At 44.3% G+C, this 21,253-nt stretch overlaps 1 protein-coding gene across 1 annotated transcript in view; it reads right to left on the reverse strand.

Annotated features, from left to right (window-relative positions):
• The window catches only part of LOC119458503 (uncharacterized), a 161,661-nt gene that overhangs the window by 35,201 nt on the left and 105,207 nt on the right, over window positions 1–21,253 (reverse strand). Inside the window, exons 8-9 of the mRNA XM_049670914.1 lie at window positions 5,986–6,089; window positions 1,230–1,256 (exon numbers count right to left, since the gene is read on the reverse strand). Coding sequence (XP_049526871.1) covers window positions 1,230–1,256; window positions 5,986–6,089 — 131 coding nt within the window. The remainder of the gene's footprint in view (window positions 1–1,229; window positions 1,257–5,985; window positions 6,090–21,253) is intronic.

The raw sequence follows: 21,253 nt of genomic DNA on the forward strand, positions 1-21,253 counted from the left end.
AGGCAAGCAACAGCAAAAAAAAAAAATGTAAAGGTCAGCTGTTGTACTTTTTTCAAACATCATGCGAAGTGCGCGACACTCAATACTAAAGCGCGCTTTTAATTCCCTTTCTCTCTTCCAGTTCCTCTCCACTAAAGGGGACAAAAACACACAGCAAAAAGGGATTGAAAGTTTTTTTTATATTACTCGATTTGACTATGCACGTTCAAAGTCACGGCCATACCCCGTAGCGATACAGCATGAAAAAACAATAATGCTGAAGACGCAGTCATAACAAGAAATACAAAAGAAGATGCACGGTGTCTTTAACCATAAAGACAAGCGAGGCATCAACAGAATGTCCAGACATCATGAAATACTACAGGTGAGGTGGGCGAAATCACTCGACGTAATCCAAAATAGCACATCAAGCACTAAATAAACAATAGTGTAATAACAAGATGAAAACGTGCTCACGTGTCTTAACTCTTTTCTCAGGTTGTGAGATCAGTTAAGGTGTGATGCCAAATTGACAACTTATTTATTTGTCAAAATAATTTTGTTTGGCTAGTTAGATGTGCGATTTAGTGGAGAAGAATCTGGCAACAAAAGCTATGTTCCTGTACTCTCTCACTGAAAAGATATAGCGAAACTTGTAACGTCGCCCAACGTGTGTGCAACCGAAACTGAAGGTACCGGTTTCGTGTGTAACATAAAAATGCTCGAACTGTGTAGTATTTTCTTCTTTTAACACTGATATTAAGTTGAAACAAGTAACAAGGGCTCAAGAGCATTTAGCGCTTGTTTTCATTTGTGATAAACATTAGCTTTCACATGAGAGACGAAGTCCGTTTGAAACATGTTCACACTCTCTAGATTTTTCGCTTAATAATAAAGAGTGAATGTGCCCTTTTATGTTGTGTTTATACGTTGGTTTTCTTGTTTATACTAGTGGCTACAACATGGTAAAGTTCTAAATGAGAAGACAATGAAAACGAAAGTTTGCTGAAAATCAGTCCACGAAAGCCACAGCGCCCAAAGGACCGGTGACAGGACAGCTTTAGGAATTGCACTGAAACTTGGACAATAATGCGTACGGTGCCTCCAGTATTACGGAATTGAGCTCTGCATTGGAAGGAAACAATCGTAGATTTTAGCATTCTGTCAAACGCTGTCTCGCCCTGGGTGCTTCAATAGATAGCATAAATTAGCAAAAGGGCAACAGAACACGCCTATGTGAGCCTTCTGACTTCCACGTTTGCTGTATCCTATGGAATCTGTCACGACAGCAATGTCAACAGAGGCACACTTGATATAATGAAACCAGTTAGAATAGGGCCTAACTTTTAAACAATAAATATTTCCCCACAATTGGCCCGCCACTTAATGTAAAGGCATCCCGTTACATTACATGATCGGCACTCGACTTCGGTCAGGGTACAAACTGCTTTCATTACCAGCTTCTTCCCACCCCCAACTGAGGGAGGAGCAGAAGAATAGACTGATCTGAAAAGTACGGCGTGGAAAGTCGAAGTGGTCAGATAAAAAAAAGGGGGGGGGGGGGTGCGATTAGTTGCGATAACGCGCGAACTGCAGCCCGTTGCTCCATATTTACGTCTTGAAAGAACTGGTACCTCATACCCCTACCATTTACCTCACCATCGCAACTTAACAGCCCCCCCCCCCCCCCCCCCAAATCTTTGTTCTTTAGCACTGCATCGGTTCAATCAATAAGTGGCAGCATAGCCGAAGACCGACTCCCTCAATCCACACGGCCTACCGTACGGCTTCCGCACGGCCGCACACGTGCGGAAGGCCGCGCGCGCTGAGCGTAAGTCGGCCCTAAGCGCTATTGCCAAAACGTCGCAATATTGCGCTCCCAAGTGACCACCGTCTGCGTCATGACGCGAAGACAAATACACCTCCTGCAAAAAAAAAAAGCTGGTTCGTCAAAAAGCTATTTAATAAATAATTTAGGCTGATCTGAAGCTTGCCAGTACAGTTGAACCCGAATATATTGAATCTGCAGGGGATTACAAAAAACTTTGATACAAGTAATTCGATATATAAAATAAAAGTTCTATGGACAAATTTTCAAGGGGATCTTACAGCTGTTCGTTATACACAATAATTCGTTATATCTGGGTTCGATATATCCGGGTTTGACTGTATTAGCTTTTTGTTTTCGGTGGTTCGAAGTACAGGACCTTCATTTGACGCAAAAAAAAAAAGTTTGGCGAGTACTGCTTTAATGTTTACGCCACATTGGGAAATAGGCATCGACTTACCCTCGTCCGATTCACCCAGCTGTATGCAGGGAAGAGAAAACGCGAGAGAAATAGGCATTTCTGAGAAACGTGTGCATGTATAGCTTGAGATGCTGCGCATAAACATAGGTAGGCATAGCGTGAAACGTGGTGAGCAGTTAACAGGTAACGAAGTCCGTGAGCGTACTAGAGGCGATTAGACCCAATTTTTTTATGTATTCTTTTTTTTTGCGGCAGCCACAGAAACTTCCGAGCTTTAAAGACAGTTGTTGTCCTCACTACCAAACCATACGGTTATCAGCGGCTTCCAGAACGTTAAGCATTATATAACAGAAACTGATATAATGCTTAACGAGAAAAATATTCGACACATAAAAAAATCCAAAACAAATAAGAGGAGTTGGAGTTCCAGATATGTTAGTTAACATAAGTTATGGCCAAACTCAGGATTTTACGATTTTACGTACACGATAAAATATGACGATTTGACGTACGTTCCGTAAAACGCATTAAATAAATTTTAGGGTTTAACGTCCCTAAAAAAAAAAAAAAACGCCGAGGTGTATCGGCGACGCCATAGTGGAGGTTTTCCAGGTTAATTATGACCAACAGTGGTTTCTTTAACGTACATTTAAAACGCGGTGCAGTGCTTTTTTTTTTTTTGCATTCTGCACCAATCAGCATTCGGCCCCGCGTGCATGATGATGATGATGATGATGAATTATCTGCCCCCGCTTTGAAACGGGGGGTGACAAATAATCACCTAGCTTGCTTGATTTAATCAGGTATGCTATACATTTCTTTCATTCTAGCATTTTTGTATACATCTCCTTACTCTTCTTTTTCCCTCAATACTTCTCTGTCTACCTTGTACTAGTACCTATGCCTGTAATAGATACGATCGTATCAATCTTTTCTCTGCTTTTTTCCCATCAATACTCTATATGTCTCTTGCTTATCTCGACTGCTGACTGGTCGATGCTTCCATCACTTTAAATCCAAGCACTTTTGGAATTTGTACGTTACCTACGGGTCTTCTATGTGAATCCCTTCGCATTCCATAAGGTTGTGCTGAATGGTCTCCGGATTTTTGCTGCAGCCTACACATGCGTCATCTTGTTGCGAATATTTGTTCCCGTATGTTTTCGTCCTTAGGCAACCAGCTCGAGCCTCAAATAGCAAGGCACTGCCTTTGTGTTATTGCACAGATCTTTTCTAATTTCTTGTAATTCTCCGTTATCTTTTTTGTTTCCATTCTTTGCATGCACTTCTCTGTCTCTGTTTCTATCACTTTCTCTATGATAACTCCTGGTTGTCTATTTAAACTTTCAATTACCTTGTACTTGATTGCCAACTTTCTTGACCTCTTCCTTCATTCTGTGTCCACGCTTTTCAGATACAGATGCTGGTGCGCATTAGCCGCCCATTTATTTTGATCCATGTTCCCGAGGATTTCTTCAAAACTAAGTTTGCTCTGCGCTTCTCCGACTTCAAAAGAGGCCCAACCAATGACACCCTGCACTCCCTCATTTGTGGTTTTACTGTGGGCTCCCACGCCAACCGGCCTACCAATTTTTAGTTAACTTCCAACTCCGACAAGGTGTCCGATTTTAAGCTTATAATGGCATTTGTGAACGTTAGCGCTGAAACCATTACTCCTTTCCAAATTACTCGCACCACCTCATACTTATTGTGGCCCGACAGTGCTCTGTGTTTCATTATTGCTGCATTCCGCTTTTTTGAATTTTCAGTTTATCTTGGTGGGTGCGTGAGTAAGTGTTTCATTCATTTATGCATACGCCGACGTATTTATATTGCTTCACTATGGGTATGACTTGCTGTTGAATTCACAACACGTAATTACTCGCATCTTCATTAAAGGTCATAATTCCCAATTTCACTGTGCTTTACTGAAAATGTGAAAATGAAACCCGCCCTTCCATGGATGGGTGTATGGATGAGACTGAACCCTTTAAATCGGGCGGCGGCACACGCCACCTAGCCGTGACTATTAACATATTTTGTACTTTGTGGTGGGTGAAATTTCACCCCTGCCTTGATTTTAGCCACCAATCAGATAACCTCCGTTTGGTTATTTCTACCCGCTTAAATCTATTTTGCCTCCACTGTTCCTTAACCCCAATGCTTTGAAAAAATCAGTCCCGGTGCTTTGCACTGTAGGGTTAAGCCATTTACATAAAAGTATCACGTGTTCGCCGCTTCGTCTTCCTCTCCACATGCACCGCAAAACCTGTCTATACCTTGGTACTTGACTCAGTACATCTTTGTCCACAATACTCCCGTCCTGGCTTCAAACAAAGAACTTCCCCTAGAATTATCAAATATTTTCTTTTGCAATTTCTTGCTTGAAATTTCTGTATGTTCCCAGTGCTGATTTCGTCTGCATCCCTGTTTTCCACAGACCCCTCTCTGTTTCTTTAGCCTTTTTCTTAATCGATGTTTCTTGGTTTGCACCCCCTCTCAGTCCAAATATTTGATCGACAATTTTCTGGTCAGCTTCCTCCATTTTGTGTCAACATTCCTCATGTACAAATAACTTGTACATTCATGTGCATATTGGACGGGTTCCAAGAATGGGACGCGTCCGCCACCTAGTGGTCAGTCACTGAACTTCATAGCCATTCAGTCACGGCGATAGGTGACGATTAGAAGTATCGGCTGCCCCACTGCAGCTGCTTCAATTTAGGCACGTAATGAGCCTATAATTAAGTGACACGCAAATTAACTTTCAAATAAGTTGCGCCGTAGTGTACACACTTATCGCGAAATCATTAATTACTAGACGTAAATTGCTTCTTGCAAATACATCTATCGCATTCGGGACAGAAGGTGTCGGTACGTCGCGGCAAACTGCTGTTGCTGTGGCATATATTTCTGTTACTGTGTTAAGCAGTTGGAATTTAGTCCTTCAGCATTACGGTTCCTTAAAGTATCACAGCTGCTCGTGACATCACAGTTCATTGCAACATCACGCTCGACTCTTCAGAAATGAACATGAAGCTTAGTTTAAGCTTGTGTAGCAGCAACAAATTTTTCCGTTTACAGGGACACGGACAGACAAGGATTACTAAGAAGTGCATGGTGGCGCTTTATTGAGGACCAATATGGAGCATTGTTACTTAAACATTCGTTCGGTTCTCTGACTAGACTTGCTAGGTCATGTCACAGAGTACACTAAGGTGAAGCTGCAATTGCGCGCTCCTTATCACTTATTTTTTCAGTTCTTTTTCTGAAAGTCCAGATGCAGAGTAATATAAACGTGTTACTGAACGCAAATTTCTTGCCAGAAATGGTTAAGAAAAGCATACGGTTCATAAAAACTTATCTAAGAAAATTTATCGATTACTGTATGCAGTTTATCTGGGAACCTCATTATGGAGTTTATCTGCGAACTGCGACTTTTTCTCTGTCTCTCTCTCTAGACGGCTTCTTACAGCTGCCAGTCTATAAGCAAAATAGGTGGTGTCTAAAACATGGCAGCCATGACGCCTGTCTGACTCCGCAATCAGTTCCGGTGCATGCAGCCCGCGAGAGCATAGCCTTCGAGATCTGCTCATGCTAGTCACAGCCAACCGTCTGCGGGGCGTGGATCAGTATGAAGCCACCGATTTTCGATGGGGTCTTGTGAGGGCTCCCTAATAGTCCCGTTTCTTGAAACCACCTTTCGTGGTCGTTAATGAATGTATGAATTAAATATAAAAGCTTCGGCGATGCTCACATGACAACCGCGTAAACACCAGGAACAGCAAGATGATCATGATGATGAAGAGGATGCAGTTGCAGATGACGATGAACGCCACCCGCCTATCCTCTTCCTTCTCCCTGCGTCAGAAACTCCAGTAAATCAGTAACTTCACCTGCCTATAACCGGAAGTTTCACTTAACCAAATTTTAAAAATACAGTGTTACACGATAAACGAGACCAGCGGTGTACGTATATCTTTCTTCTTCGTCTTGAGCGTGAGTTTTCTCAGAGTTATTTTTGAAGGGCGATTAAAGTTAGCCAATTGGTATTCTTCTTAAGGCCTAAGGCGTACCGGAAGAGTTATAGGCCGCGCTCAAGATCACCCAATAAAGTTGTTTCCACGTCGTTATCTTTTATGTGGTTCTTTTTTTCCCGGCTTCTGAAGCAAGCGAAATGTGTAAAATGTCGCTTCGCGCTTTGGCGTCGGGTTTGCAGCGCTCTATATAAGCGTCAATTACATGGGGGCGGGGGGGGGGGGGGGAGGGGAGGGGTACTTTCGCTCCCCCTTACGGGCCGCCAACATTAGGAAGCCCCAATTACCAGCTGCATTTTGTTCTTCACATGTAGTATACCACTGTAATCTTATCAGGAATTTCACAGTCATTCCCGGTTATGTTATTATTATATAACCTGCATACACAGCTCTCAGCAACTCCTAGCTCCAGTTTGAAAGAACCCTTTAGCCCCTTTAAAGAACCCGTTAAAACAGTGCTGGCTCTCCCGAGAACGAGAGTAGATGTAAGCATGAAATGGCTACAGGCAAAGCAGATTCGTTGGAGATGATACTAGCGACAATGTTAAAATGGATGTAGTGCATTTTCGCAACGGTACAGCCCACCACACCACAACACCCCGCACCGCACCAGACCGCAGCCCGCCATACTCTAGGACTGGTTCCTATGAACACTGCCCAGCTAGAAGAAGAAAACTGGCTGAAGGCGGCACGACAGGCAGCGAAAGACGCCACGGAGACAGAGCACACTGCCAAGTTAGAAGAACAAAAGCGCCTGAAGGAGGCGCCACGTAGCTTGGCCCCACCTCTTGAGGCGATCAAAAGCCGCGCCGCGGAACTCACGGACTCCTGGCGTTGAAAAGACCACTACCAAACCTGTATCAGCGCCAAAAATGACAATCAAGTGTATGGCGCCCTGTATCTGCCTTTTGAACGTCGCAATTGGAAATGACAAATAAAACTTCAGCGTACTAGAAGTTACAGGTTGAGTGATATTGTTAACAAACATTAGGAAGAACTAGGAAGCAATATTTTTTGTAACTTGTTTGGGCAGTAACTAGCGTATGTAACGCGAGTCCTGTACAAAGGGTTGCGGGCCAGAGACCACATTTCTTAACTTGACTGGTTGCCCGGATGATCTCGTATTGCTCTCGCAACGATGCCCGGATGTTCTCGTTTGAGTGCCCGGATAACAGCTCTGGCTTTTGGGACAAGCTCACTTGAAGGTCGCCGACAACGGGAGCTAAAAACATCTCAAGCTTAAAACTTAGGATCTATCTTATATTCTTTATCTGTATCTGTTAGCTCTGCCTTTGGTGGTTATGTGTGGTTATCGAATGGTACAAGGAGATTGTTTTTGTACAGTGTAATGAACCATGCGTAAAGGAACTTTCGAATTTGATCACAACACAATGACTTACTTATTTTGTGCGATTGCCTCAATGCACAGTTGATGCACAGTTTGTGTTCTGCTTCTTCCTGGGATTTTACGTGCCAAAAGCAGTTCTGATTATGAGGCATTCCGTAGTGGAGCGCTCCGGATTAATTTTGACCACCAGGGTTTTTTTAACGTGCACTACAACGATAGCACACGGGCGTTTTTTGCATGTCGCCTCCATCAAAATGCGGCCGCAGCGGCCGGGATTCGATCCCGCGATCTCGTGTGCTCAGCAACGCAACGCCTTAGCTGACTGAGCCACCGCGGTGGGTCACAATTTGTGTTGTTAGCCTTATATAATGGTTCAACCCGGATAAATAAAGTGCTCAAGAGAGATAAGGGTTTATAATGGTCGGATCAATTATGATAAGATTGATAAGAAGCGATAACGACTGATAAGGATTGTATTAAATCCGATAAGCTTGGTAACGACTGGTAAGGGTTTATATGAATTGGATCAACCCGATAAGGGTTGATAAGGGTTGGATCGATTCCAACCAGGTTGAGAACGACCGATAAGGGTTTATAAGGGTTAATTCATGGTGGTCGGATCAACAGCCAAAACAGATTACAAGGCCAATAAAGCATACATTTATGAACGCGGTCTACAGCTTCATGAAGCGCGGTATACAACATACGTCGCGTCGTATGCGTGCAGATCGGCAATTTGCACAGAGCTTACACATACTTTGACAACTCCAGTGGAGTTTGCGCATACTTGTTAATACTCAAATTTAATACAACAATGCTTTTTCCCCGTGTTGTGGGCTGGTTGACTACAATGTTACGAAAAAAAAAATTACGCATGCATGGCCCCCAAGATCGGGTGACGCGCGCGAAATACCGTGTTTATTTCGATCACGGAGGCCATGCGTCTAGGAATCAGTACTGTAGTTACTTTCGGAGGAGCGGCACTTATGCTGTCACAATTTCACTTCTACAATTGTGCTGCTCTCGCCAACTGTACGTGTCAGTGTGGACTCCTAGGAATGTTATGCAATCCTACACCCTTAGCTTGATTTATTTAGTCCTTTAAAAAGTACGCTGAAACTCAACGCGGAATACGAGGACGCCAATTCTGGAACATTACTTTAGCCACTTAAATTATTTTTTTACCAGTGGTTAGACTAAACTAAACTAGTTAGAAGAAATAAAATATTCACTCACTCCTCGTTCTCTCGGGTGACGACGTTCGTGCTTCGATTCTGTTGTTCAGGAAGAATAAAAAATATATCGCATTAGCATTGAAGACAGCGGAAGAAAAAAAAAAGGAAAAGAAAACTACAGCTACCTGCGTTATTTCGTTAGAAATTTTGAAAAAAAAATTGCGCTTACCTATTCTTTCGAGTGTGCTAAACATTTCGCCGGAATATGGCATTTTATGGAACAAACCTTTAACATAGCTCTTGTCACTGCTAAGCTAAAGAGAAAATTCGAATTTACCTTCGCATATGCCTTTCGTGCTGTACAGATCGCTCCCCTCGACAAATTATTACACACGAATCTCATAGACCGTGCTTTGCAGTACTGCGTCCTCCGGAAGTCACCACGTAATGTCATATAATCGCCATGTCCTGGACATCACACGTGAGGGACTCTGACAAAGCCACCTTCACATTTTCTAATTTTTTTGACTAACAAAGCAAGTAAGAGTGTCACTTTTCATGGAGTGGATGATCGGGACCATAAAATACAAGATGCTTCTGCGAATTGTGAGCCAGCACAATGCACCGGATAGTGCAAAACCGCGTTTTGTTATGCTGTTAAGGAGAAAACGCAGGTCGCTATGAACTAACATCGTACATGCAAGGCATTTTATCTACAGTCAGCAAACGTTTCACAAGCAGATTTCATGGCTCGGAAAAATCTATCTGGCGATCAAACTAATCAAGCTTTTTGCTATTTCACACACCTCGGTAACGCGAGTGTTCAGGAGGTTTAGGATCTAAAATCACTGTCCTTGAAACCAGGTAGCAATTTTTAAAGCGGCGCATGTACATTTAGGAAATCAGTTCCGTTCGCCAATGCGAAGCACTCGAATACGTGAAGCGAGATACACGCGATTAATGCCGCCAGTTGTGCGAGTGCCACACCGACATAACTCGTAAATTTACAAAATTTGGTAGTATTGAACTTGTCAAGATTTGTTGTGAACATTTATTGGTAGGTTCTATCATTTTTTTTTATTATCTCGTGGGCAACGTGCACACGCCTGTATCTTCATCGGCTCGGTTCAGTAGTCAGATCATTATATTCGGCCGTCTACTACTGCTGCATAAATCTATGTAGCGGCTTTGTAAAGTTTTAACGCCTGTACAATGCATGGCCTTCGGATCGATGCCCTGATTTATTATATTTATTCCGCAAGAAGCGCATCGTGACGCGTAGTCACGTCTCGTTCACATGCGCGCCATTGCACGATAACACAGACGATGGAAGTTGATGTTTCTTTTTCTTTTTGTTTCTTAACGGTGCTGATGGCCGATAAGAACAGAAGAAAAAAAACTGCGTTATACAGGGAGAGAAAAATGCATGAGAAAGCGCGAAATTTTTCTAGACTGCAGGGTTAAACCACTGTGATGTTATAGCAGGTCTACATACTCTGTTCCGTTTGTCCTCAGTCCTGTTCTGTCTGTGCTTTGTCCACGCAATAAACGCCTCATGAGAACACGGTTTTGATGATAAATAAAATTATTTCGCAAATTTGAAAGCTTTCTTGCGGAAAGAACCATTGCTCACACATTCAATAGTTCCCCCGTTTGACGCGAACATTTTCGACTAATCGCGGCTACCGAGGAAAGCACTGTCGCCGACAAGCTCGAAAAAACATTGCGAGAGTATACCGGAAGGAAAGGGTAATGAGAAGAAAAAACTAATCGGCACCTGTCATGATTGCGGTGAGGATGGCCCGACCAGGGCTTGAACGTCGTCCGCAGGCGAATTGTTGGGAATCGCCGGTGTTTTAGCCCTGAATGAGAACCGCTGGCAGAAACGGGCAGCTCGCACCTTCACGTGTCTTCTTCTTCTGGCGCGAGCTGGGGAACGTGGCGCAGACCTCACGAGCTTGCTATTCTTCTTTTCACCACCACCACATCTATATCACAAAAATTTCAATTCGCACTAGCTCAAATTACCAGTTTTTATTGAAATCATATGTCTCAAACGTAGTATTAATATTTTTTAACCCTTGCACCACCCGATTCATGGCCGATCCGCCAGAGTGGGTTGCGCCAGGTCATTGAACAACAACAACAACAACACAACACAACAACAACAACAACAACAACAACAACAACAACAACAACACAACAACAACAACAACAACAACAACAACAACAACAACAACAACAACAACAACAACAACAACAACAACAACAACGTTATTTACTTTACCTTTAGAGTCCCGGATGTGATATACTACATAAAGCTGGGGCATAATCAACAAACTACACCCCTTGGTCCCTAATATTCAGAATAATGCATAACAAATGAAAAAGAAAAGAATTGATGAGCTGCACGTAAATTTATCAACAACCGTTTGAGTATGCTGAGAAAACAAGATGATAACAATACCATCAATTAAAGTGCAAAAAGTAACAAGCAAAAGATAAGAAAAAAAACACTAACATGGTGAAATTCGACATAAATTTAATGAACGAAAATAACAAGAAAAAGAAAGACACTGTAAGCGAACAGGGAGGAAATAGTTGTGGGGCCACTTAATACCCGAAGCCCGCGGCTTATAACTTTCTAAATAATGAAGGACCGCGTTCACCGACAATTGATCCGGAAGTAAATTCCATTCTGCTATGACAGTGGGAAAATATGAGTTACTAAAGACATTGGTACTATCGTGAACACGTTGTATGCTCAGCAAATTGAAATGTGCCGAGAACTGCGCACTGGAAGTAGAAGAAAGGCACCATGTAAATACTGAAAGTTATAATACATCGTGTTGAATAAGCGAATTTGAGCGATTCTACGTCTTTATGCTGAAAGAGAGAGACTGAGGGAAGCTTTTCTGATAGTAAAACTATGTATGGTTATTCTTGTGTTGCTCTTCGCAGAAACTGCCATAGGGCTGAAGTGCAAAATAGTGTATATACGCATAAGCTCGTGGTGTCGGCGTTAAGTCATCATGAAAAGTGTTCCTCAGCAGAATATAAACATAACTTTCGGAGAGTTCTCGTATGCTAAATTCTGCACGTTCCCCGCGCATCTCGTTTTGACCCACACAATTTAGCTGACGTACTTCGCGCTAAAAGGGAAATAAGGTGGATCGCACAGAGCTGGTGGCAGCTCTTCCACAGCCACCTTCTCGTCGTCACCGCATCCTCGCTTTTCGCAAGTATAACGCCAATAGTGCCGTGAGGGGGAGGTTGTCCATCTTATGCGGAGGCAAGCAAATGGCGCGTAAAAGTCCACTTCCAGTGTTTCGCACATAGCCTGAAACATATCACACGTTCCTCGCGCGTAAATTAAGGTTCACATCTAGCAAGTATAATGCTGGAAAACTAACCTAAGAAAGTTTGCTTTTGTACTAAAGTCGTCTCTCAAAGCCGGACTAGGCGCCATCGAAATTACGTCGACGTCGTGACGCAAAGCAAAATTTGCTGACATTCCGTAGCAGTGCGTCTAGGCATGATGCTGTTGTTCCTAAAAAGTTAGGAAGCGATTCAACCTCTACTTGGAACCGTTGAAATAAAATATCTTCCTGAATGAGTTGGGGTTGAGATCGGAGTGTATGAACCGTGTAATTCAATTTGAGTGCCGCACTGATGCGACAACAGCTGATCGACGTCACGTAGAGGTTCAATCACCTTCCATATTCTTTGAGCGCATGCATAGAGGATGTCTGGCAACCTCTGCATGCTTCTTCTTACGCTGTTCAAAGTCCGCCTCGGTCAGCCATTTCTTCACGTGCGACATGACAAAGCAAATGCGAGCGAGCGCTGCCTTCTCACTCCATCCTGCTCCTCTGATTTACTGAAATTTTCCCGACGCGGCCTACGCATTGTGACGGCGATGAGTCCTGTGCGCAGCACGCGTATGCATATCGAGCGTGTACATGGTTCACTATCATCGTCACCTGTACTCCTTCTCTCCTTTTCCTTCCTCTTCACCCTTTCCCCTGCGCAGAGTACCAGGCCAGAGACGAAGCTCCTCTGGCCAATCGATCGTTCTGGTTTTCTCGCAATAACTTTGTTCTCTCTCTCTCCGCAGCACAAGCACGATGTAGCACTCCTTCACGTGTTGAAGGCAAAGTCGCCACGCATGACACTCATTCACGCCACCACTCGCCCCATGTATAGGAGAATAGGAAGAGCGTCGAATTTAGACGGAGCTAGCCCACATTTTTAGACTGCACAATCTCGTCGAAAAAGGCTACAAGTTAGAAACAGACATACCCCATACGGAAATATGGCGGTAACTCGCCAAGCAAGGCACTGCCCTCAAAAAGCATGAAAGAGCGTAACGAGTGTTTCTTGAGGCTGTACTTGCGTGTGGCCGCTGCTGCTATCGAAGGACCGGAATGAGCCCGTGTTTTGAGACATCGTTACGCATCCATTTTATGGGTACCTGAAGCGTAGAAACAAGTATCATGGTAATATTTTTTCTTAGGGCGCTGTAGCGCTTTGCTACATTTATGTTAAGGTTTTGAGACTGTGAACCTTCGCTTAACGCAAAAAAAGACAAGTCAGAAATGTTTTACACTACTGCTCTAATTCGTGCACGTAATCTATGCGAATGCATATCTATAGGCCGAGTGGCAACTCGAATTGAAATTTCGGGTGGTTCTAGTGCTTCTACAGAAGGAATACTTTGAAGTTAATGTGCGCTTTGCTATCTGAATACCGGGCCACCGACTTGCTCCAAGCAGTGGCCCGGAGATGCGTAGCGTGCCTACACTAAACTATCAATGCGCTTTTATGACTTCAAGGCGAAAAAACAACCAGAGAAAGACGGAACGAGAAAGCTCCAGACAGAACGAGCAGTGAGTACCAACAGGTGCGTTCTTCCTTGTCGTTCTTGTATCGTTTTTCTAGCACTGGTTTTTTCCCCTTGAAACAGTGGCAAGAAGCTCAGCTTCAGGCCCTTCAATGTCTTCTATGAGTACGTCACTACCATAAAGACTTTCTTCGTGGTCAATCATCAGGTCGGTGCCTGGATTCAAGAGCAAGAGAAAGACTAGTGCTAACAATAACTTGACGTTATTTTGAAATTAAATAGCCACAGCATATCCTATCATGTATATACTGGCGGCTCTGTTACACCTAAGAGAAAGACTAGTGCTAACAATAACTTGAGGTTATTTTGAAATTATATAGCCACAGCATATCCTATCATGTATATACTGGCGGCTCTGTTACACCCTATCATCGGTCATTGATGTGTTGATTCCGTTTGCAGCTGTTATCTCTGCCCACTCTCAGCCACCGCACTTCAGCTACAGCTTAACTGTATTGTCATGATCGAGGATCCACAAGGAGGCACTCTCGGGGCGAACTCTCAGGGCACCCTTCCTCAAACGTTTAAGACTCCAACGTAAATAATTTCGATAAACAGTGCTCTTCTGGATGAGGAGTCAACATTGCTTCCCCTGGGAAGCTCTGATAATAAAACTTTTTTTTTGTCGATGCTTCATCATGATAATGTCCCCTGCTCCACTGCACTGCCCGTGCACAAATTTGTGGCAAAAAGAAAGAAATAGATCACAATGCTACCACGCCCTCCCCATAGCCCAGATATGGTACTCTGTGTTTTCGTCTTGTTCACAAAATTCAAGAGGCACGTCAAGGAAACTTTTTTCGAACTTCTGTGACGTGTCGGCTCTAAACAATATTTCGGAAACTGACTTCCTGCATTGCTACGAAAAGTGGAAGAGCTGCTGGAACAGCTGTAATTCTCGAGAATGTTGTTTTGATAGGTAGAATGCTCCTTTGTGAAATATGGGTAAAAGTGTTTTTCTTACAAGGCCAGTTTCATTACTTTCGGGGCCCACATATTACTGCCAAGTTCAAGTCCTTGCTGTGCAGTAGCCGCTTAGGGAGGGTTGCACAAGCAAAGCTAGCACTAGTATACCATAACAGAAGCCTGTATTTTTTGCAGGAGTCACTTGCGAAAGCTTTTCCGAGGCGAACGCATTGCCAAGAATTTTTCGTGCCACACAGTTCCCAAAACATGTGAACTCTCTGTGTACCATTCAATAACACGTTTTACACCTTTCACAGTGCAGCCATGATGCGTGTTCGGCTCGCGCAAACGTTTCTAGCACCTACTGTTCCATCACCTGCAATACGCAAATACGTACTGGGCTGCGTTCGCTAATTATCATGTTCACAATACATCGGCGCCAACTCTTATTACGATTCACTCGATCGTGCAGGAATAGCTTTTTGAATAAGGTCCTGGTTCTTCTGGGTCATGAAACGTTGCGTACGCCACGGCTGGCGAGCGAACGAATGGGCCTGAAAGTGTCATCCTGCGGCAACAAATGCTCATTCTCTGCCGCTCTTTGAATACCCGGGGCCGCAAATCACTTCAGGCTATCCCACACCGTGTACAACAGTCAATGGAGTGTGAAAAACTGTCCGCAGTAATTCTTCCTATCCATACCAGCCACCACCAGCTGAGATCGACGACGGAATTTGTCAACAAAGCGAAATAACTAAGATGTAGAAAGAAAAGAGAAAAAGAATTTGCAATGATAGTCATACCTCGCGTAATTTCACATTTTTTTCTTTCATGTTTCTCGATTTCATTTCGGGCCGCAAAAGCGTATAAGTAGTGAGCTCGCACAGACAATAATGAGTCCTAGCTTGTCCGTGTATGTATAACCCTTCACGAATGCCCGGTCACTGTATACGTTGACAGGAGCAGCCACGTTGGTGGCGCCATCTTGTAGCGGAGAGTTTAATTATAGAGAGCACAAAAGTATCAGACAGTTTTTAGAACAACGTCCGGCGCTTTACGTACGTTAAACGCAAGAGCATTTGCGAGAAATTGCGGTGAGAATTGTTTCAAGACTTTTCGTTTAGCGTACAAGAAACGCGAATGCCATGAAGACGTTAAAAGACAAGGCGCCATCTGTTGCCTTGACTTGATCCAAGCATGTCCAGGCCGAGGTAATTCATTAGCTACCACCACGTCGTTTCTACTCAGATGTGTCTTGTCAGGCCTATGTTAGTAAGGGTCGCGATCCCAGAAATAGAATGCGCTAACCGCACATAACTAGCGTTTCAGCTGAGTTTAGAGAAAGCGAAAGCTCATTTTATTAGTTACTGGTGCTCAATGATGGCCAGCGCAGCTACCAATACAATTCGCTAGAAAGTGGTCCCAATAGCACGTGGTATAGCGACTCTGGGGTGAGTTAGCATGTTTGAGCAGTAGATGTTACACAATCTATATATGCAGACGTTTGTATTTGGACATCGGGACAAAAGATTCGTATCACAAGAGGAACTTTGCAAGTGGTGCTTGCAAAGTTCCGAAGTAAATGAGTTTTTACAGGAAGGGGCGTGAGGTTGCCTGCGGAAAACTCAACATTGCTTCCGTGCACACTAAAATGTCTTAAGAATTTCAATGCCTGTATCGATGGTCATCAGTCGGATATATTAACAATCCATTGCTTTCTTGGAATTATTCTTGATCGGCCTTAGTATGGACCCAGCTTCATCTTGAAGCGATGTAAAAAGCGAAGTGAACAGTGTTTTCTAAACTAGATATATCTGGCTGCTGCGCGACGGGGAAGCTCCATGGATACTATTTTAAAGCCTCATGCTGCTTTATTACCATCAGTTTTAAAATATTCAATGCCATTCTTCCACATAGCGTCACACTCATTAAACAAGTTGCAGCTATTGATTACAAGAAGACTGCGAGTTGGTCTTGGAATCTCTCAGTCGACGACAAGCACGCTGGTCATCGCAGAAGCACAAGAGCCTCCAGTCAGTGTGCTGAGGCAGATAAAGACATTACGCCATTTTTTTATCCTATAGTTACTACAAGCTATCGGAAATGCTGCCACCTAGAAATGGAAGTAATTTACATTCACAACTAACTGAGTGCGAATCAATCGTTACTGCTTTTCAACGCGATGAAGAACCACTTCCATTTTGGATATATCTAGGGGTACGAGCTTTTATAAACATCGAGGAAATGAAGGAAAAAGTTTCATCAATCGTTACGGTACAATTAGTGTTGTTTAAAATGTACAACCAGTATGGCAGCTCAAAACATGTGTACACAGGTGGCTTGTGCACCAAAGACACTTAAGTGCATGCCTTCGCTACGCCGACATTAAAGGCGCCTTGAATCATCCCTCAGGCTTCACGAGAAAAGAAAACACATTCCGCGGATAACATACGCAGCTATGAACATCTCAGCCAGATATGGGAGTCGTGCGCGGCGCGTGGAGCTCCCGAGCAAAGCGCGAAGTCACCTTTCTATCAAGCGCCTTCTTTTCAAACAGAGGTCCTCAAACACCCTTATCTCGAAGCTGCGGGCGACTGGCATATGCCGTCATATGCAATATTCCCATAGACGGCTCCTATTAGCCGATAGCTGCCCAGAGTAGGCTCACGCTACCCGCGCATCCCGTGACGGTATGCACCTGGGAGGTGTTCTTCCCATGGAGCGGCGTTGTCTAGCCGACACCTTACAGGTCGACAAAAAAAGGTTGTTGACGTTATACGGCTCTCAACGCAGCCGCTTCGCCGCTCTTCTCACGGAGCAGTAGTCGCCAAATTAATCTGAAATCTACCAAACGTGGCGGTATGAAATATGCAACCTGGCGACCTGACGCGGGATTCATCGGCGAACTGGTATGCACGCACACGATTGAAAAGAGGCCGTGCGCAGGCGCCGTTACAAACTGCGGACTGGGCTACGTACGGGCAACCCAGCTGCGTAGGAACGAAACACGTGGAGGGGGAATGGGAAAGGTGAATATTGCACTCAAAGCATCTACTCTCCTACTAGGCCTTCTTACAAAATTATTTTGGTAATATATTATTAGAATATACGTTAGAATATATTGTGAGGGTTCAAAAATATGTTGCGCGAGGCCCGTCTAAAAGTACAACGCATGTTTAGGCTCTGTCGTATTACCACACCAATGACGGCAGAACTTTACGCGATTTTCGAAGCGACGAAGCTTATTGTGTAAAGTCAGCCTCCATATAAATGGGTAATTTGTGCTGGATCACCGTCCGCGCGTCAGCTACTTCGAAACGTTCATACCAAAAATGCACGCAGTAAAATATTTACAGAAATTGACGAGCTGACACACGTTGCGGGAACTCGCTGTCACAAAATTAGATTTCAGTGGGTTCTAAGTCATACCGACATAATTAGAAATAAACGAGTGGACGAATTAGCATAGAGTGCACACGAACATGGAGAAGAATACACCATTACGCTGTTCAACAACCATTTTAGAGACATGTGCCAGAACTCCCAGCGGTCTCGATAATTTGCGGCATGGTTTGATCAAAACGTTCAAAGAGTTCAAAGAGTTCAAAAGATCAATTTTGTATGCCTTAGACCTTGGGGCTGAAATTCGATGTATATGGAAAGATAACGCGAAACGTTGCAACATTGTTTCACCGCTCTTGCCTTGGTGTGGCATGCACAAAGAACTTTCTTGGCAAAATCCCCAAGCATATATTATAGAAAAAAAAAGGATAAGTACGACGGTACAACCGAGACGCGCATAGTTGAAAGTTTCCCTTCTTTGTCAATGTTTTTGCGCAGCTCTCTATAGTTTCGGAATGAAGCAATTACAGTGAATTCTGTACGAACGCCGGTTTAACGAATATTTCAGAATAACGAACTTTTACATAATCCCCGACGGTTTTCCTATGCATTATATGCAAAAATCTTTCAGCTAACCGAATTTCTGAATAGCTAATATTTCAGTTGAATGAACTTGATCAGGGGACCCGAGCCCATTTTTGAAATCAGTTCAACGAAGTTTTGCGCTATACAGCGCAGGCGTAGCCGATGCCTGCCGCGTGAAAGCGAGCAAGTGAAACAGCGCGACGCGGTGATCGACCCCGAGATGAGGACAGAGGTCTGTCACCAGCTGGATGTTGACAGCAACACTTCGTTTGAAGAATGTGCAGTGCGACAGTGAGCTCGTTACCTGCGCTGAACTCTCAGATCTGGAAGTTGTTTCCAGTGTTCGTCCCGAAGAAGAACAATGCGACAAGGAAGATGCAATGGCAGAGGCAGATTCAAATCCTGTATCTCTAGACGAGGCTGCAGGATGCCTTGGAAAGTTGCGAGACTTCGTGTCTCAGCAACAAGCAACAAGGAAGTGCAAAAAAAAAAAAAAAAAAAAAAGTCGCAGCTTCGCTTGAAAAGCGAAGAATCAATTGCGATGGCAAATTAGTGGACAGCTATACAAAGTAAGGATAGTAGTTTTATCGACCGTATAAACTTGTAAACGTAGGCACACTAACTAAATTATCAAGCATGGTGTCAGGAGCACACAAGCAAACATGAAAGAATCTTACTCAATGACCGCGGAATCACGCTGCCAAAACGTTGGAGTGAGTCAGCGTGGCAGCAGCAGTGAGCGAATGGAGGTTCGTGCCGGTACCCGCATCAACGCAATCTCAGCCGCGAAAACACAGGGAGGGCGGACACTGCACTCGCTGCAGATGGCTTTCAAGATACAGCCGCGCGGGCGGGCGGCCGCGGTGCAGTAAGCAGAAAGTGACGTAACTACACTTTCGGATGTAAAAGAATAACCCGCCTAGCAACTGATTTGTGTTGTCACAGTGCTATGGGAATTGGCCACGTATAGTGAGGACTGCAGAAGAGCAGCCTGCATAAGACGGGGCAGCGAAAGTGTAGTTAAGTGCCGTTCTCTTGTGTCTGGTCCATTAAAGCTTTGTAGGTGCACGCAGTAGCGGCGCAATCCAAGTCGCAGGCCGTTGAAACACCTTAGGCTAATAATAATTAAGAGCATGTGAATGTAGCCATGTGAACAATTTCAAGCTACGTCGCAATGGGTAATCGTTGTAATCGTTTCACACCACCTCAGCGTGGATTACGTGATGCCTGTTCCATCGAAGTGCTCTCGGAGCCAACAAAGTAACGGCGTCAAGTAAAGGCTATGCTACACAGCCACCTAAGCTATTATGGCTCTCTGCAGGATTTTCATTCGAAGGCTTGTTTATCCTTCTTCCTCAGCGCAGAGCGCAAGCAGCATTACAGACACACGCATCAACAGCTTCGGCCTTTTAACTGAAAACGTTCGTTGTGACTCTGGCAACCTGAGGAATATCTTGGCCTAAACTTCTCTTACGGCTTAACAAGCATACCCGCAATCTGCGCCCTGAAATTCGTCAACATCCCCAGCTATATATACATACGAAAGCCACATGTACACATCAAAGGCATTGGTTTCTGAGAGAAAAGAAAAGATGGCATGAGCATGTTCTGCAGAAAGCGGAGCATGACACGCACATGACTTCTTATTGTCGTGTACGAGAAAAATTGTCGTACGAGAAAAATCAGACGTCAGCTACACATATACGACCTGTTGCATTTAAAAATGCAGCTCCACTAACGTGAAACCTGTGGAGGTGCGAAGCATGCAGTGATGCACCGCTAGTGGGCTCATACTGCCTTAAGCAATGGCTCATAACCCAGTAAACACGGCCTCCCCATTACGACGACCGAAAAGAAGTGAAATGCTACGCTTGGATGATGTGCGGCGATGCAGCCAGCTGTGAAAGACGACGACGACGACGAACGCGGGAGCAGTAGGACAAACGCGTGCCGAGCGCGAGCACGAACCGCTTGCTTCAACGCAGCCAGCTGTGTGTGGACGGCGACGCCGACGATTACAACAGGAGACGCTGACAGCCCGGGCGCATAAGGTGCTTCGCACCTAAAACATAGACTCTCTGGACAGCTTTGTTACGTCTTGCGCTTTAAGAGCACCAGCACAAATGAAAACTAGAGATTATTTTTCAATGAGATAGACAGCAACGTAGCTGTTACGCTTAATAAATCATAACTCCATAAATTGCATTTCACACTTTTGCCTCGATGTCTGCTGTGCCCTATGCTGTTCCACATTCTAGTGAATGTTCAGTTTAGTGAACTTTCGGTTAAGTGGGTCTCTTGAAGTTCACTCAAGTGAAAGTTCACTGTAACCGGAAACACAGCTTTCTTCATCATAACTTCCGTCTTGCTGACCGAGATCTTTAGTTGACGATGAAAACACGAACACAGACACACTCAAAAAGAAAAGAAAGCGCGAATAAGAGTAACGGTGAAGAAACAATGAGAACAAAATAAAATAAAGGTTAGGAGACAGTGGAACGACCGCGCCACTTGCACCACGGTCCCTCCTTCCTTGCGCCTCTTATAGGCACGGCCGCGTAAAAATCATGACGCATGCCAGCCGGACCCCGAGCCAACGACGCGGCCTGCGAACGTTCGGGGTCATAAAACCCATCGAGCAGAGACAGCGGCGGGCGCCGGCTGACACACGGGCCAATGCATCTTACCGTACTCCCACACACGACTGGGATTACTTCAAGAGCTCGCTA

The sequence above is a fragment of the Dermacentor silvarum genome, chromosome 7, assembly GCF_013339745.2.
Source record: "Dermacentor silvarum isolate Dsil-2018 chromosome 7, BIME_Dsil_1.4, whole genome shotgun sequence".
Classification (NCBI taxonomy): Eukaryota; Metazoa; Arthropoda; class Arachnida; order Ixodida; family Ixodidae; genus Dermacentor; species Dermacentor silvarum.